Here is a 19,536-nt window from a genome sequence, read left to right on the forward strand (position 1 = left end):
TAGCCCTGGTTTGAAGTTAAGAAATCACCAGTGGGGAGGGGGAAAGCACACTGGTAACAAAGCAAGCACAAATATTCCCACGAGACTACATCTCCTCCAGTTTCTGAATCCCAAATCATGTTGTCATACAACACGTGGCTTTCTTCAATATATCCTTCTCAACATACTACTCGAGAGTCCAACTTTGGAGTCTACATGGAAGTCTTCCACAGAGGCGAAGCAAGTATTTTCTTTCCATTTGACGGTTTAACAGTATAATAAATCAATAAGAAACAAGAGTAGCTATTAAAAACTGTATTTCCCCCCCCCCCCCCCAACAGTTACATTTTTAGTGAAAAGATCAAACGACATAAACACTTCACTTTTCTCCTTGAAAAGACTTAACAGCTCAGAAATGCCATAGATACACACGGAGGATGCATGTTAGCTTGACAATGACAGGCCACCACAATCCAGCCCATTCATCCCAGCCAGCAGAAATACACGTATCCCCTTAAATTAACCCTTTAAGGGCTGCCCCCCATTGCACCGAAGATAAAATTAAAGTGCCTTTTAGGCAACCAGGTCAAAATTCAAAGAATCTTTTGGGCTCATTCCTGGTAAAAAATAAATTTCTTATCTGGCCACAACAAACAGGGGTAAAAGATTTACTTTCACATTGAACTTTACAAAGCTGCACCTGAAGCAGAAGGGTCTTTTTCATAAATAGATGTACAGTTGTCGTGATTACACAGAATTTATTCGTTCAAGATAATTTCCCTCCTTGTGCTTGCAAGTCCGTTCTTCCTTTTGTATACGTATTCCATGGTTTCTCTCAGGCTTTTTCCCCATTTGGAGACCATAACAGCATCCTGTCATCATAATTTCTTGCCATGAAAACAGTCATGTTGTCACACTCAGATTCTGGAATTGTTACTTCAAATAATTAACAACCATATGAAAGAAAGCAGAAACAGGTGAATGGAGTTTCGTTTTAATAGAGTTTTGCAAACATCTTAAAGTCAGTGCAACCCACAAGAAAAAAAATATCTTAGAAGTACTGTAGAAATTACCTGCACATATGAGAGAAAATGAAGTCCTAGGTTTTAGGCAGCAGTGCGAGAAATTTTATGTGCAGATTCCTGAACAGTCAGTGCACTTCGGGAATTTCACTGCAGGTTTTTCAGTTTGTAAATGGCGCACGTGTGTTTTAAGGCCCTGCAACTAGGAGCGTTAACCTGAGCGTTACCTGTACACTCACTACTGGGCAGCTTAACACAGCACCACTGCCTCTTGCAGCAGTGCCTAAAGAACATGGTGTTATCTTAGGATCCAGATAATTTCCATATCACCAAACAGCTGCAAGGAGCCAAACTACATCCAGTTTTTCAAGTGACTAGAAACTTAAGTTTATTAAAGCCCAGTGCAAGTTTGATTTAAGTTAATGACCGTTAATTTTTCCTTACATGAGAGCTACTCTTGTGCAGCAATTAAAGGGTTAAAGTGGAACCATATGTAGTATTTTAAACAAGTTCACATATTCTCTATACAAATTTGGCAAATTCATGTCACAGCCATAGACCTCATTCTTGCAATTCCTGCAAAACATCTACAGCTCCTCTGTCAGAAGCAAAGAGAGAAGCCACCTGAACAGCCAGGTCCACCAGGAGTTCATGGTACAGCCCACGCAGTAGCACAGAGCGGCTGGTGATCTCCGTGTTCCAGCTTAAACAGGTAGACTTATTGAACTAAATATGCTTTCGACACATGCTCCCGAAAGAGCTTGAGGCCACAGAGCAGATGAGCATGGAAAAACTGATTGCATCAGAAACACTGCAGCCAACAGGAAATCAAGAACATGGTTTCAAAGCCAATCAAAAAAACCAAACCAAACCCCCCAAAGCAAGCATTTATAGGTGTGTAGGTGTAATAAATATTGCAAAGCACATTTGTCTTTTCCCCCAAGTCAGTAAGTATAAAGAAATAATCAATGCACCAAAACATCAGCTTTCTGCAGTGAAAACGCTGAAGTCAGCAAAATACCTGCAAGCCAACTGAAGAGAAAGCATTCGCATCGCCATCCAACCACAAGTTGCTTCCAATTCTAGGCAGCCAAATCAAACCCTCCTCAAATTCACAAGTTTGACCTAAATAAGCACCACAGCATGAAAAGCTGCTTTAGAAGTAGGATGTCAAGAGACTTTCCGTAAAATATACAATAAAATGCAAGGTAAAAGATTTTCATTGGTCAAGTTTGAAAAAAATCTTCCTTTAGCCAATCACAGCCTGTCCCTTCAAGCCAATCACAACTACACCTTTAGGTTTGTCCTTAATTAACACAGCCCAGCTGAGCAGCAAAAGCTTACAGGAACAGATGGCCGTGAGATGCATTCTGAGGGTTGGGCAATGGGAAACAAAATTACAAAGGAGAAGGAATACCAAGGAACAATTAGGGTGGGCAAAGAAACATTAATGCTCAGCCATCCTCCTCTGTTATCTTCAGGAATCTCACTGTCCTCTCCAGTTCTGTGTTGTTCACGTATCCTGTAGCTACTGTCTTCTGTCTTCTGTCTCTGATCTGGAAAATGCCATCACGACATCCTCAGCACCTGTAACAACAATGGATACAGGAAATCGTGTGCCGTAATTGCTTCCTTTACAGAACAGCAGATAGATGCAGTACCCAAACTGTCATCCTACGCATCCATAAAATCAAGAGGAAAGGAAAGAGAGGACAGAAAGAAGAGAAAGCTGTGTTCTTCTGGGACTGCAACCTGAAGCAGTCTAAACATTTGAACAGCAGGTTTAAAACTTTCCTTTGCAAGCCTAAGGAAACCCGTTTGTTTTTAAAGAAAACCAAGAATTCCTTGCTGTCACATATTTCTAAGCAGCAAGACAAAGAAAAATAATTCATAGGATTGTCATCACAAGCATGCAGATAGCATTCCCCCACCCCCCAAACCCTGGCACTGCTTGAGAGACTTACTGAGCTCCTCTGCTATGAGGAACTCAGCTGTTCAATAAACCTTGTGCTGCCCGCCCTACACATCACACTGTCCTTTTTAAGTGACACCCAGATATTCATTACTTTATCTTTAAATGTAGATATTCATCAGTCTTTACTTTTAAGAATTAAAAAAAATAATCTTTTAATAGGCCAGCTGAAAGGTTTTTGCCTTGTTCCTCCCACTGAAAATCACTTAAACACCCATTATAAACTAATGTGTCTTGAAAATGTTCCATTCTCTAACGGCAGTGCAGTATTTTCTTTCGAACTAAAGGCTTCCATCGGCCCAGGGAACAGACACAGCTTTGCTATGTAATGCTTTTATCCTAGCCTGAAGAAATCTTTTCCATAAGAATTCAGTGTGTGGACTTTCGCAGTTATTGGATTTTTTTTTCTCCAATTGAGGCTATCAACTGCATATAATTACCATCAAAACTCACGTCCCCTAAGCACAGAAAGATGTTAATTACCTTCTCCTAACCATCTTCAAGTCTCCGCAAACTTGTGTGGTCTTTCAAGTGGGCATTTATAGCAGAAAGACCTGAATGGCTTGAGAAATGTGATAAAGGCTTGTGAAGAATATTCCATGCTACGCTCTCATTCTTCAAAAAGATACCTTGAGATTTTCAGGAAAAAAAAAAAATCCGGTCTCTGGACTTCCTAAGTATAGAGCATATAGTGCCTAACAGGCAATTAATGAGAAACATCTTCAGGACAATATGGAAATAAAAACACATCATACAGTAGTGCCAAAGCAGCGGTTTAAATCTGTATCTCCAGTCTAGACAAGAACTGGAAAACAACCCTGAATGGCTGAGTGCAGTGTTTTTAACTTCTGGTAAAAATCTGATTCCCAAAAAAGTCAGATAAAAGTAAATGCTTTCTTTCATCTGAGGATCCCCTAACAGATAACTGATTAGAAAATATGAAGAATCCTCCAGTCAGTGTAAATAATTTCTAAAAAATATTTCTTCCATTCTAAGTGCAACAGATGACTCACAACGACCATTTTGCCCCTTCATTAATTAATTTGATCTACTTGGGATAGTTTTGCTTAATAAGCTTTTCTTCAAAGCTTCTGAAAAAGCTAAAGGGTTAGACAACGAAGTAGGAAAAGCCAAAAGCAACACTGACTGCCCGTCCCACTCAGGTAACTCATGGGGTCGACAGAATTCTCTTGTTGGCGTTTGGAAAGTTCAAACGCAACTTGGATGGAGTACCTGCACGTAAAAATTCTCCTTCAAGTCTTTTACTTGAAGCGTATCAAGAAGCAGATTTCAACTTTGTGCCCCAAGCAAATTCTGCTTCTACACCTGCATGCAAGGTGAAAGAGAGAGGACTAATAAAAATTCCTCATCTGTTTTAATTATATGAATTCCATTTCTCGGTTATCTAATTTGCTCCTTAGTTGCACAAAGGAGAAGTGGCTAAAAAACGGGGAAGAACAGAAGGTTGTAAATTGCCCGCGCTGATATACTTAAAAACCAAACCAATGCTTCTTAAATGCCACTACATTTATTTTTATACGCTTCACAATCTATTTGTTATACGTACTCAAAAGGACGAAATATTAAGGACCAAGCAGTAGTTTGTTTTTCATATGCAGGCCCCCATCTTCCACAACTACATCAAAAACTGCTCTGATGCACTCTCTTGCCAGCACTCGGAAGCCCTGAAGTCATCTCTCTTTTCATCTCCTCCACAAACTGTTTTTCCCTTGATCAAAACATAAATGATATATAGCACTAGGATCCAGCTCTGAATTAAAAGGCTGCCATGATGATTTTTTTTTTTTTTTTAAATGCATAAGGACTGCTAGACTCTACAAAACGAAGGATTTATTTACGGGGATTCTGAGAAACACTTCTGTGATATAAAAAGGGGGCATAATGACACTTGGAAGCATTAAGCAAGCAAGCGCACATAAAGCACAACCTATGCCGCTGTATTTTACATGCATCCCCTCCAGAGCAGAGGCTTTGCTGTGCAAGCCCCACGCAGCTGGGGTAGCCTAGCAACCGCAGCATCACAGATGACGTCACATCAGCACACACGATGAACCGGATTACTTAACAGATGCTGATTGTTTTCCTGGGGTCACCCCCCTCCTACAGTCTAAATATGAAAAAATATTCATACAAGCATCCTTGCAAGCTTCACGCAGAAGAGAGACCTTCGTTCCAGACATTCCTGCAAGCCCACAAACAGCCAGGTCACTATTTCTGCCCATCCTGAACAATTCCAGCTTTCAGCACGGTTCCTGCGCACAGCCCTCTGAGCGAGCACACAGCCGTTTAAAACACATGATGAGCAGAAATAGCTTTGGGCACAAAGGATGCCGGGAATTCCGCAGTTCGTTTTGGCTTTCACAATCAAAACAGCTATCACTGAAGAGCGGGTTCACACTCAGCTAGCTCCTGTTCTAATTTTCTAGGCCCATCTGGCACAGCTTCGGTACCAGTGTCAATAGGAACTTCTGATAACTTGCCATTTGCCTGGCCTCTGAGTAGGGAAAGAGAAGGGAGCACAAGAAACAGCTTGTCATTGCAACAGGAAACCAGAAAAAGCCAAATATTAAACCAGCGTTCTGCTATTTAGAGGAAAAAGCAAGACTACGATAAAGAACACAGAAGTGTGGAAAATTCTCGAATACCTATAGTACTACTGAACTATTATTACATGCGTCCTAAAGGAAGAAGTAGAACAGTGGATGGGTCTAGAATTCAAGGTTTTGGTCTTTCACAGCCAAAGCTATCCGCACAGGCAGCATGCACTATCCTTGTTTTACCACCGATGTAATTACAGTAACTACAGTTTTCAATTACCTGAATTAGTGAACAAAGTGCGTATTTTTTTTTTAGAATAATATCATCATCAAAAAGCATGCTCCTTCTCCGATGTTTTTTAGCATTTTGTAAAACATAGTTTCCCATATGGTGCCTTTTAAATTAAGATGGGCAATCAGTGCAAGGAGCAAGGTGGGTAAACAATTCATTAAGGAAAGATTATGAATTGTGTTTGAAAGGATGATCATCAGGCTGGAAAGGAGATTACAACTTTCTCAACAGTTGGCCTTTGCACTGATTTTACTTAGTACTTTCATAAACAAACCTGGAACAGAAAAGTAGTTGTATACCGATGAAATCTGATGGCAATACAAAGTTAGAAAGCTCTGCCAGAACACCAGGGAGCAGCAAAACAATATACAGGAACAAACAGGATAGCAGTGAAGACCAGAGGTGGCAAAGGGGGTTTAGCTATTCATTTCAGAAAGGAATTAAAAAAAACCAAACATTAGAAGTAATATATTTCTATGTATCATGGTACAGTCTGAAACAACTTTAGTAAAGAATGGATTTTATACACAACTCTGAACAATTTTATTTCCTGCTCCCTCCTTGGTTCCTTTAGTTATTTGGTAGAACCACCACTGTTTTCATTTGCAGGAATTACATGCAACCCAGCATCTGCAAGAGCTTCAGGCAGTTGCCCTTAAAAAGACAATTTGATCTATCAAATAAAAGATAATACCACCTTCTAGGCAGATGAGTAAGTGGGTGGGTAACCCAAGGGCATAACACCCAACAGAACAACAACTTGCAGCAAAGACTCAACCCTATGCCCATTTCTTTTATTCCCACATTAAAGATTCACTTTTACCCTTAGCAAGGTGACACGTCACTGCAAGGAGGAAGACATCCTTTACCCAAACAGCAGCCATGCAGAAAGTTCTTGCAGGCTATCAAACCTGATGCTAGCGTGAACAGGACCATCTACTTCACACCAAAACTGATGGTTCCCAGACGTCAGCCCAGGCACCTTCAACGCACGTATCGCTGCCCTCTGGGTATTGTACCTCGTGGCCTTATTTTATATTCACTAGTGAAAGAGACAGCTCATTATTCAGCACTTTTTTGTTCTTCACAATCACCGTGACTCTTGACTGGGACATAAAAGGCAGTTGTATTTTCCAGATCTGGCACCCATTTGTTCAGGGGACTTGCAAAAAGGGAAGATACCTTCACCTCCACAAGCCGAGAAGTTAGTTATAATATAACAATGCCACAATCTCTTGAAGGGCACTAAGTCCTACCGGTTTTAGCTCAGCATTGCAACGATCTGAAAACAGAATGGAAAACTAATCTGCTGAACTCAAGTAAGGGTAAGAGCACGGCAGACAAATTAAAAGGATACTCTTAGTGCTTTCAACTTTTCAGAAGCCACTTCGGGAGTATGATTATATCTGAAGGTGTCTTGCATCAAAAAAGCCCTGGGTTTCTGGACAAAACGTTTGTCCAGAAAAAGGTCGTCCACATGCACATGTATCAGCACAAAAAGCAGGTTTTGTTCAGGTCCAGTCCTACAATCCCAAACTATCCAGAGCTAAATTAAACCAATCTAACAAGACTGCTCATTAAGCAATTCTACAGCCACCTGTGCTCATTTCCAGAGAACAGAGCAGGGGTTTCTGTGTGGTGAAAGGAAAGCAGGGATTAAAGTACTAGGGAACCGAACTTCTGCTGCAGTCTCACTTGGCTCCCACTATAGATGTTTCCTTTCTAATCAACTTTAAAAAAAAAATTAAAAAGCAGAGCACAGGTTATAAAGTTAAGCTGCACATTGCCAAAAGCCTGTAACTAAGACAATAGGATGGTGAACCATGTTTACTTTTAGCACATCCTTTACTGAGCTTTGCACTTCCAGTAATTAATGTATAGAACAATGAAACTTATACCTGACCTCCTGCTTTCTACACGTGTAACTTCTCTCTCCACAGCTGTTCCTCTTCCAGGCACACGTTTCTGCACTGAAATAGAGACTTGCATATACACAACAAAATATCCCCTTATCTTCTTTCATGAGCAAAGCCTCAATTGCCACAAGCTTTCAGACATGCAAACAGTTCTCCCACTTCTTCTGGCCTACGCTTTCCCACCCTCATCCTTCCTAGAAATTAACAATGACTAACTGGTAGGCCTATGTCCTATCTTAAAAAGCAATAGCGACAGCCTTATCCCACTAACTTCCCCAAAAAATCCTACTGCAATTATGTTCTAATTGCAGCAGCCTGAATTGCTGAATTTGGTAGTTCTTTTATGCCACCTGGACTTCCGTCCTCACAAGCCAAGATGATCTGAAGGTCAAATGACTTTACTGCACAGCAGCAAAGACCATAGATAGCCACTGAGCTCAGCACATGCAGCTGCTAACCAGTTCACCTACGTTTCAGAAAATTTCACCGAGATGACTGAACGTAATGCTTTCCACAGCAAGTACGCAGCTACGGTGACATCAAGCCAGTGGGGTACAAGCTTGATTGAAACCACGCTACCTTAACACAAAGGAAGACGCTAACTGACATCTAACAGCTGCTATTCCCAAGTGTTCTTTGAATGATGAATAGATACATACACCTGATTTGTTTGTAGTCACCTGCAAAATTATTTGAACCCCAAAAGCCCTTAGAGATCAGGAGGTTAAGCCTGTCGTGAAATTCTGAAGACTGCCAAAACAAAAATAATTCTTTACTTCCCTCAAGATCTTTGTACACACACATTTCTTCCATCACCTCCCAGCAACTATCTTCTGAACATTAACTTTTCTCTGAAATTCCCAACATTAGTGTCCTAGTCTGGCATTCTAAAACCACAGCATGCCCTGTTGAGAGGAAAGGCACGTTAAAATGAGCACTGAGTTCAAAAGGAGTAAAGCTACACCGAGAAGAGCTCTATCTGCACTTCTCCACCACTGTCCAATACTCCATCAGCATGGTCCCCCTCCTAACTCCACAAGCAGCCTGGGTTCATTTCTAACGCCCTACCATCCACAGAATGCATCTGACCTAGCTGAGGCATGTGTTTGCATCTCAGCTTTGCCCTCCCCAAGGGACCAGCTTGCTTTAAGAACCAGCACGACACTCCTGTTGCTATAGGAACAACAGAGCTGTAATCTCCACTGTCTTAGTATAATTCACATATCATGCTTACTAGCTGCACAGCTTCCACTTGCAGATTTGCCAGAGCAGTGACTTAAGAAAGCAAGTGCCAGCTTACCATTTACAAGTGTAAGGAACTGGGAAACGGGAAATACGTGTTTCATGCAGGAGATACTTCTGTGCATGTAACTTCCCGAGAGGCATTTCACTCGTATTAAAAATACGTGAGAAAGATTTCATAATTTCAAGATCAAGAAACCTAATGAGTCTGAGCTGCCTCAGTTCCTGCTGCAATGCAGGGAAGACAACTAATGTGTTAATATCTCAAAAAGCTCATGATTATGTCCACTCTGTAGCATATACACTGGTTGAACACAGATGCCTTCAGGTTCCTTGGAACCAGAACAACAAAACAACAACCAACCCACAGATGTCAGCTAAAAAGCTCCTTGAGTAAAGAAAAATGCCCTGTATTTTGCATTTTCATATAGGTGTTAATAACAGTACAGGAATGATCAAAAAAAATGGTTATAAAAAAGATGTGAGCATGACATTAACGTTTAGTCTCAATTAATACCAAATTTAAGTATTAAATACTTCAGCTTAGAGTTTTCCAACTGTTGTTCAGGCTTTCCTGCATTACTGAGTTCTCATCCCCTCTGCTAGCAGCTCACCTTTCAACGGATAAATAAAAGTATTTCTTAATACATCAGATACACGCTGTAACTGTCAAGGATGCAGCACGACTGACTGGATCAGCTGGAAAAAAGAATGGGTGAACAGGCCGAAGTACTAATAAAACCAGCGAAAATACCAAGCTACGAACAGAACCCAGACAACCAGATTGCCTAAACTTTCCTTGCTCTTGGTGCGCTGCAGCCCATGTTAGGGAAACAGCATCTCTAGAGAGGTGTTTCAAAGCCAGCACACTGAGGGACCAAGCCCTTCCTGAGATGCCAGAATACACTGAAAAGAAAGGGCAAATAGAGCTGGAATTAAAAAAAAACAACCAAGGAAACAAAACCATGCAGAGTACAGATTCTGGTAATGCCAGATCTCTTCAGAGATCTGTTGCTCTAGCATATGTTGCGAGTATGAATGTCAAGAGTTTAGAACACATACTAGGAAGATCTGTACTGATTTCAATTTGGTATCTGCTACAGCACATTAGAGAGCCCTGGACACTATCACGATTACCTGATTAACACAAAGATACTCAGTAATGCAATCAGAGTGACTCTGAGCTTCCCATCAGGAAAAAACAGATTCACTTCAACAGCGTACATCGTAGGTGCTTCAAGAGTGAACGTGTTCCAAATGTAAAAGGAGATCTGTAAACAATCCCAAAACACAGTGATTCTGTATGTCTGAACTGATTACTTCCTTTTGAAAGCAAGATGGGAAATAAAAAGATAAGTTTCATTTCTTGTCTTTCCTATAAAAATAAGCACAAGCTGAGGGGAGTCTTAGATTTCAGACTTGCTTAAAAATTACAGATGTATGCCAAGATGCTTCTTGATCAAAATCAGCAATTAACTTCTACTGCTAAACCCTAAGATGATAAGCAGAGTATCATGGAGGAACTTCAAATGTCAGAGATACTGTTATCAATAGAGGCTCACTGAAGGTTTACGGCACAAGCACTTGAATTCAGCAGAGACAAGCACAACCTTCATTGCTGCAAATACATATTGGACACGCAGGTTGCAGTGACTCCCTGTGGTCAAACAAATAGACTCAACAAAGAAGCTGACAAATCTTTGCTAGAAACCATAGTAGGGAGCACCATACAGCAATAAGCTCCGCAGTCCTACCTCAGGTAATTACTACGAGGGCAGCAGCCAGCTGCTCCAAGACAGTATTTCATGGATGCACAACAAACAAAAGCATAAAAATTGTAATAGAGACCGTGATACACTTAAAAAATACTAGACCGTCCATTCCCTATACTCTTCTCAACAAACAAACCAACCAACCAATCTTCCTGTAATTCTGGAGCCAGACTACAGCATTTTTAAGGGACACACAAAAATCTGCAGGTCTGTAACAAAGCTTTTAGAGTGCTGAGGCCAAGTATTGTCATTCCCTTTTTTTTGGAACAAAATGGGGGTATGAAATCAGCTTTCTCTCTTTGTGTGCCTGCTGGAGGGAAATGACTGTAAAGATAGGTCTGGAACAAGTCAGGCTGAGGGCAATCTGTCCTGCTACGGGAAGAAAAGCCCGAAATCCACTAACATACTAACTCTTTGTAAGTTACTCCTTAAATAACATACCTTTTAGTTGTTGTGTAAGGCAAGCCGCATAAAGGAGAAAAAAAAAATCCTCCAGAGGAGATTAAATGATAGAGCAGAAAAGCAGGGAACAAAATTCCTTCAAGCAGCCTTGAAGAACCCAGAACATTTTGGCACCTCAGTGTGTGGGCTGGGACGGGGTTTTTCAGCGCAAGGTAATGCCATCTAGTGGAGGTGGGATCTCCCTTAGGATGGCAAACTGGACACCTAAGCAATCTGCATTCTCTGTTTCCAGAACCTTCATAATCGACCCTGCCTGTTTCACCACCACCAGCATATGGCAGAAGGTGCAGGCAGACAGCAATGACTGCTGCTGCGTGAGCCACACACCTAGGGAGCAAAGAGCAAGATTATCATAACTGACTTAGAAGTCTGGAGAGATTTCTAAGGAATTCAAAGTCCCGAACAATAAATTCTAGTTGCTTATGTCTATACAGCATACTACAGCTTCACCTTTCTCCAAAGGTGAAGCTAGGTTTGGCTAGCTTTCTTCATTCTCATTTATTTGGTCATGCTACTCACTTCTTAACTTAGAGAGATGGCATATCCAAATATGAAAAGAACCAACATCCTTTCCCATGTCTCTAAATATTTATCTATTTTCTTGGTTCTTTTTTCCCCCTACCAAGAAAAATCCTAATGGTCAGGCCACCAGCTTCCAGACAATGTGGGTAGGCAGATGTGGGGTCAAGTCTCCCAGTAAAGACAGCAGTGTCTCAGATCAGATCACAGCAAGTATCAACAGGGAGGACTTCAGTTCCCTATGGAGAAAGCTTTAAGAAGCTTCAAGGACTTTAAGAAAGTGATGACAGGGAAATCAGTTAGCATCTCTTCAAACATGGGATAAAGACAACTTTTTGAACAATGTGTGAAGCTCTTACGTTTCCTGCATTGCATGACTAGCGAGTCTAGAAGCGGACTAAGTTAACTGTTGGTGTCTCCTTTGATTACATTTAAAACTTATGTCAAAAGTCTTTTTTTTTGAGTCTCCAAATCCCTCTGCAAAGTGAGAAAATATAATTTCACAGACAATAAAACCAGATAACTTAGACAAGAAAGTCAGATCAAGCGGTGCAGGAGCATAGCTGTACAAAGCATCCGTGGGGACTTCGCTTTGTATTCTCTCTCCTTTGCCAAAGTACAGGTCACTCAGCGTACGTGTTTGTGAGAAATGAAACTACTTTAGGGATAATGCTGAAAAATGCCAACTGCAACTAAGACAGTCTGTCTTAACTGAGAATGTCTACCTCAGGTTTTTTATGAGAAACCAGCAAATTTTCACTTTGTACTGGCAGAAAAGTTTAAGTACTCTGAGCCAATACATACAAGTATATCCATCTCCATCAACCCCCAGCTATGTGAGGAATGAACGCACAAGCTTAAAACTGAAGAGCAAGTTTGTGCAGGTTGTGTTTCTAATGGTTTTCTAAGTGTCTTAGATCTCTATTGAATTTCTGCTCAACTCAGTACCTTCTGGCATACGAGTCTAACAATTTTCCTTCAGTACCAAATTCTACATTGTCGGTGTGATCCAGCATGAGGCCGGTGAAGGGAAGAAAAAAAATATTCAGAAATATTCAGGTTCAGAAAAGATTAGTAGATACAGAGTAGCACCACACAATTGTTCACCAAGACTTCTGCAAAGGATCTGCAAAAGCAACAGGTACTTCATCTCCTTAATGAGAATCTAAACAAACCAAAGCAGATTTGTAAACTTACTTCTTATCTACTATGCTGTCCAAGAATTAATTACATTGTGCAAATTAAAGAAATGCAATGGGAAAAAAATTCCTCCTATTGCTAAACTTTCCCTCCTTCTCTGCTGAAATAGCAACATTGCACTTCCACATTCATGGAAATGTGAAAACCAAAATATGTTGATAGACTATTCCATTTTATTTTGTGAGAGAAGTGTTATCAAGCAACTAGAGTTATAGTAACTAAATTATCATCCGTGTAAAAAATTGCTTTTGTACCCAAGAAATCTGCATCTACTTGACATTTTATTTTGTTACAAAACTCCGAGTTTGAAGCCTACAAAGAAAGTGTTTGCCACCCCCAGTCTTGTTCCTTTTTAGGTACCAACGTCCAGGTTAAGAATAAACATAAAAATTTAGATCAAAGTTGACTTATGGAGAGGATCCATACTGAATACAGCAAAACACACTCAGAACTACAGGGACCTATGCATACCTGACTTTAACTTCACCTATAGCAAAAAAATCAATCAGGTTAGAATTTGTTTCTATGTCACATATTACATCGAGTAGAAGCTACATACATGCATTTAGTTTACAGGACTTTGGCCATCAGTGTTTTGAGTTATCATGGAGAATAAAATGTTTCACAGTGCTCTTAATCCTAATGAATCTCAGGTGTAGCCAAGACTGACTTTACCTCTTAAAATAAAACCGCCTGTTCGACATACACTCTAGTCCTCCTCTAAAGATTACAGCAGGCAATGACTTGCACATCCCAGATGGAAGGATGGGTATAAGTACATGGCATATTATTAGACAAATACAGGAACCTAAATTTGGTATTTTCTGAGACTGTTCTCACAGATTAAATAAACCCAAGGCAAACAAATGTAGTACTCACCCTGATCAATTGAGTGTTGAGGAAGCTGGCTAAGCTGGCTATTCACTACACCTGCATATGTGCGCAAGAACTCCTCTTCACTAGCAGTCAGCTGGAAATGCACAGAGAGTCAGTCAGCAAAAAAAGGAAAATGAACAAAGACTGAAGATATTATCTCCCACTTCCCAGTAAGAAACTTCACAGTTGCCTCTATTCTCCTCTTCAACAGTTTAATCAACTGTTATCTGTGCAAACTATACCATCAGCAAGGACACAGCAGCAAACTGGTACATCATGCGTTCATGGAGGGATGCAAAGTCCCCTCAAAACAGCTGCTTTATTTTGCTGGTTTTCCAATAATGAAAAAAAACTTTAATGTATATAGAGAAATGATGAGATGCTCAGATTTCGTTTCAGGCATCGCAATCCTTATAAATATTAAAAAAAAAAATAAAATTCTGTTTAACTGCAGATAATGGTTAAATCAATGACAGCTAAAACAATTCAGTGATAAAACCAGACCATCACCTGCCCACCTCAGTAAGCACTATGCCAGTTACTACAAAATTGTCTGGAAAGCCACAGATATCGGCTATGACAGCGCCTCTTACATTTGATCCCATCTTCCTCAGCATGAGTAGGACTCGCACTTTCTGCTGAATATACATCTCCTCCGGACTCTTTCCGGGGACGCCCTCACGGTTCATTCCCCTCCTGCCAGCTCCTGGATTTCCTGAAGATGTAAGATCAGAAAAAGACAAAGTAAAATAGGTAATGGGGTATAATAAGAGTAATAGGAAAGGTTTGATTTCCAAACCCCCCATTTTTCACCGATGGGCAGACCACGTAATAGCCTGGGGGAATAAAGAATCCCATGCTTCATCAGAGAAATCCTTAAAAATTTGAACAGATAATTGGGCCTTACATATGCAACTCAAACATTCAAAGAGGCTGATGTTCCCATCCCTACTAGCTCATTAGCTGTTGTAACATTACTGCAGGAATAGAAAAAGAGAATTCTAACACACAGATGAAAGAATTGCCCTGACAGAAGAGTCTGGGGTTTTGGGTTTTTCCCATAAATCAACATAACCAGTATGAAAACAGGATGCAGGGTGCACAGCCATAAAGCCTGCAGTGGCTGAACAAAATAAACTCTTCATTCTTTCTCTTATCTCTTTTCTTTTTACATCATATAAAAGAGGCCACCGCACTCTTGGAAAAGTTAATAAAACGTATTAAATGGTTTTGGAGAGAAAGAAGAGCTAAGAGGAGCAGGGAAGGAGCAGAGTTTATCATCCTTTCTCCTATCATTTAAAAGCTGTAGTTTTGCTTTCCTACCTTAATAGCAAATAATTACATTATGGAATAAACAGACTATGCTCTCTAAATTCTATAGCACAGAGCATGATTATACTTTGTTGTCCGAGTATCTGGTAATTAAGTTCCACAATAGGGTGTTTACCAAAACAAAAAAAATGCTCAGACATATACACTGCAGCTGCCATTAGAAATTATCTTGGAGCATGTTTATTAAGTCAACAATAGTAAAACCCTTAACTTCGAATTTAGAAAATAGTTGTGCTTCAAATAATACACTAGTACAGCAGTGGAACAAATTAAACTAACTTCTTAGAAGTACTGCCTGTTGCAGGAACTTAATCCCCGCTACGGAATCTATGGGTGGAGGTGTAAGCCAGGCACCCTTCCACAACGCACAGCTCCGTGAAGTGACTCCAGAACAGGTCTCCTACTAGTTTTCATTCACAGAACTGGGTCTGGTCCTATACTAAGCTACTAATCTGCTTTCCTGAAACCTTAGTAACCAAGGGGACACACTACATACACAGGCACGCTTAGCGAAGTCTGTATCACAGCCGGTTCAAGCACTGTTTTCCATGTAATGTTTTCCGGTAGTCATAACCAAACCTCTCCCATCACTTCATTTTCATTATTACTTTTAAGGGAAAGTAATCTGGGTGTGGAAACAGTTTAAAATTATGCCTAGGCCCTCCTGCATGAGTCAGAAGTAATGCAAACTTAAGTAGCAGCTGCTGGGCTAGGCTTTACCACACACACTACTTAGCATGAAGGTAACTGTAGTAAAAAGTGGAGAAAGATACATCACTAGTCCTACTTGAATACGTTTCCAGTGGGAAGATCTCCATTATGCTCATTTGGGTTCTGCTTGCAAACTTGCAGCCTGTAGTTGTGCAAGGTGATCGTACTTTTTTGCTATAATCAGCAAACTGCTTTCTGAAGGGGAAATAAAACGATCCTGTATTTTTGTTAGTGTCAACTCAATTAAGTAGATTGGATTATGCTACTAAGCATGTACTCCACAGAGCAACTTACTGAGTGCTAACAAGTGATGTCAACAGTAAGACAATGAACAAAGCAAGTCTGCGAGCAACAGTCATTAAGTTATGCATATTCAGAGACTGATAAAACAATGAACGTTTATCAAGATACCAAGCAAGTCTGAAAGGTTGTGACTGGTTCTTAATATTATACTAAAACATACTTTTTTTTTTTTTTAATATTGTTACTTTAAGAGGGAGGTGCCGTACTAACAGCCAAAGAAATCAATCTAGAAAAGAAAAAGCACAACAGCAAATACCTGAAATGGGGTAACACACCTATTGTTTAAAAATGGAACTGACTCTATAGGATATATATCAATAGGTGGCACCATACACAAACACCAAGAAAATGCCACGGCTGCTCCCCATGCCAGCTAGGAAGACCACATTTTAGCATTCCTCTACGCATCAGATATCAGAAGAGATTTATTGTCTATACATGTCATCAATAATTGTTTTCCATCATAATAGTCCTCTAGTTGTTTACTGATTTTTCAGACCTTGAAAAGGAGCAATGGAAATTGTTATCTAAACCTGGTTCTGCTCAAGTGAACTTCAGCCAAGATGGATTTATCATGAAGGTACCTGCTTAACAGGGAGGATACTTACTAAAGCCTGCCCATTCAGGGAATGCTTCAGACAGTAAGCGACACGGGGGGGGGGGGGGGGGGGGGGGGGGGGGGGGGGAAGCACTCAATAGGGCTCAAAGCTATCAAATTCCACGTATAAAGGAGGGTTACAGTACGACTAACAGAGCAACAGCACTTTGCTCTTCATACACTGCACAATTATTTCGGATGACAGCCTCTGCCACCACAGCTTTTCCTACTTTATGACATCCAAGTAGAAAGACTAAAGTCTTAAGACAGTACTGAGACCCCAGCATGAAAAAATTTAAAATACCTCTGCTCCTGTTACACAGAGCTTTTATTAGGCATGGTTTAGGATGACAATACTACCAGCATATATTACATCAGTAAATTTCCAAAACCACTTACAAAGCTAGTCTGTATGCCCAGAAGACAGCACAATCCATCTTTATAAATGAAGGGCTGAAAAAACTCTTTTATCAATGTACTTAACTTTGCTTTCTCAAGAAAGCTACATTAATATACTATACATAATGAAACATTACTTAAGCAGAATTTCCCTAACCCTACAGTTCTTTTTGGCACATATATCACCCCACCCCCAACCAAGAAAACATCAGAGATTTCCCTGCCAACGTACCTGCTTCTAAAAACCACAGAAGATCAGATAACCCAGGTGTTCAGTTCCAATTAATGACCCTGGCTGGAAAAAATGTATGAGGAAACTGCCCTGTAAAAACAAATAAGCAAGGCATTACAGAAATATACAACGCTGAAAACTAGAAAAACCCTTTATTTGATATGCTTTGAATTGCAGTCTGCTTTAGAATGCAGCCTAGCCAAAATTCATCAAGCTGTAGGCTTGTCTGGAGTTTGTAGACCCTTTTTATATTTAAAGCCTAAGTTTTTTAAAGGCCAAGCCAGTCTTCATCTGCAAGATTTACACCCTGACCATACCAACAACATTCCCAATCACTTGGGAATGGAATGCATTCAAGCTTCACATTCTTTAAGAATCTTTCAGCATAAAACCTGACTCCCTGGAAGAACCAATAAACATCACGACATGTAATTTCTTCTCATAAGAAAAAAAAAAATATTACAAATAGGCATAGCTTACCAAAGGTTTGAGGAAAACTAGGGAGAAATGTAAAGCATGCTGATTTTGACCAAAATTATTGTTTTCAACTATGCGTATATTATCTGAATATAGCAATTACAGACTGGCGCTGGAAGCTGGGCTGGAAAACCCTTTGCGCAGGATTTTTCAGACCAACCTCACTGGTCAGTCACCAACAGCTAGCAGTTACAGACTTTTGTAAGGCTGGTGACATATTTCTGAACATATTTTACAACTGACACTGGGTATCAGGGCACAGTAAGAATTTATAAGTCTTCTGATCCATCACATTGGCCTCTAAGACAACCAGCTCAGTCTCACAAATGAAGTCAGTCCAAGCCCTCTGTAATGTGCAATGCAACAGCAAGTGCCTGCTGCTCAGGACAGCATTGCAGTTAGAATCATGTAATAAATAGCATAAACTGCTGTACTTAATTAAGAGTTTCTGATTAGGGAAGACATGCACCACTTGTTAATCAAGTCCAATTAAATGTACCAAACATACTCTCTTCTTTTGTTTGTTTGGGTTTTTGTCATGAACAAGTGAAGGCAGATCTAGACTAATTCGATTTCTTTCATGGCTGTTCACCAGCCCATGCAGATGTCATTATAGCTGGAAAATAAGGCAGGAGCAGCAAGAGCTACTCAACTGTTCCGTACACCAGCTTCATCAGAGAAATGCTGAATCCAAAATACCCGCTAGTTTCACCCATAGGTTCTCTACAGCCTCTCTTACTAACAAGTGTTGGAAGCAGCTGAGCTTTATCAATGGCTTAAAAGAATCATTTCACCTCTCTAGAGGAGAGAAATTGCCTGCTCTGAAAGGATTATTTAAGCCCTGCCTCGCTAATTAGTTCCCACTGTTCTTGCCCTCTAAATACGCAATGCGGTCCCAAGAAAGATTATCTACAGCACTGACAACAGGTCCATTTGCAGTAACTAATTGCTGTTCTCATTTCTATAGACTTCAAAGACACCCCACCACCACCGCTGTACAAATACTCACCACACAACTGTGTGAACTCCTTCCTAAAGAAAAGGATTAGGGAATGGGAGGTAACCACTCCTGAGGCGCACTTCTGTCCTTCTGATGGTAACAGCATATTTATAGTTACCATTAAAATTCCCCATGCACACCCAAAATTGCAAACGGCAGTAATATACGCATTTGTTATATTTAACACAAAATATAAATAAAACCAGAAAGATCAAATGCTTTCCTAATGCTATAAATTCAGAGTAATTCACCCGAGAACCAAAAAAAACCCCAAACATTTTCATGGCCAGCCAGAACGCTTGTACCATAGGCAAGGAAAAGCCTAGTCCCTCTACAAGTCAGCAGCAGCACTGAAACTAAAAATGCCGCCTTGGTGCAATCCATGTGGCTGCCCAGCTGAACCATCCTCATCACCACCACAAACACACGGGTGGAACATCAAGCTTGTGCACCACAGCTTGAGGAGTACTCCACTACACCATAGGGCACAGCCTCTGAGTAACAAGCACCTTTACGGCTAAAGGCTCCAAAATTGACTGCAGTAAATAAAATACATATTAAAAAAAATTATATGAAATCAGGTTCATTACTTTTTCTTAAAAGTATGAGAACAAACTACAGCTTAAATGCCAAGTGACCAGTCTGAAGTCACACAAGGGTTCTCTTACCAACTT

The 19,536-nt window shown here is 40.3% G+C and overlaps 1 protein-coding gene across 2 annotated transcripts in view; it reads right to left on the reverse strand.

Annotated features, from left to right (window-relative positions):
• Positions 1-957: 957 nt before the first annotated feature.
• CTNNBIP1 (catenin beta interacting protein 1) overlaps positions 958-19,536 on the reverse strand; it is a 32,502-nt gene continuing 13,923 nt past the window's right edge. Inside the window, exons 2-5 of one of the 2 annotated variants that reach the window (XM_040587500.1) lie at positions 17,386-17,475; positions 14,404-14,525; positions 13,814-13,904; positions 958-2,588 (exon numbers count right to left, since the gene is read on the reverse strand). In XM_040587500.1, coding sequence (XP_040443434.1) covers positions 2,530-2,588; positions 13,814-13,904; positions 14,404-14,499 — 246 coding nt within the window. In that variant the 5' untranslated portion in view covers positions 14,500-14,525; positions 17,386-17,475 and the 3' untranslated portion in view covers positions 958-2,529. The remainder of the gene's footprint in view (positions 2,589-13,813; positions 13,905-14,403; positions 14,526-17,385; positions 17,476-19,536) is intronic. The other variant, XM_040587501.1, reaches the window with a different exon arrangement.

Source organism: Falco naumanni, chromosome 3, assembly GCF_017639655.2.
Source record: "Falco naumanni isolate bFalNau1 chromosome 3, bFalNau1.pat, whole genome shotgun sequence".
In the NCBI taxonomy this organism is placed as follows: Eukaryota; Metazoa; Chordata; class Aves; order Falconiformes; family Falconidae; genus Falco; species Falco naumanni.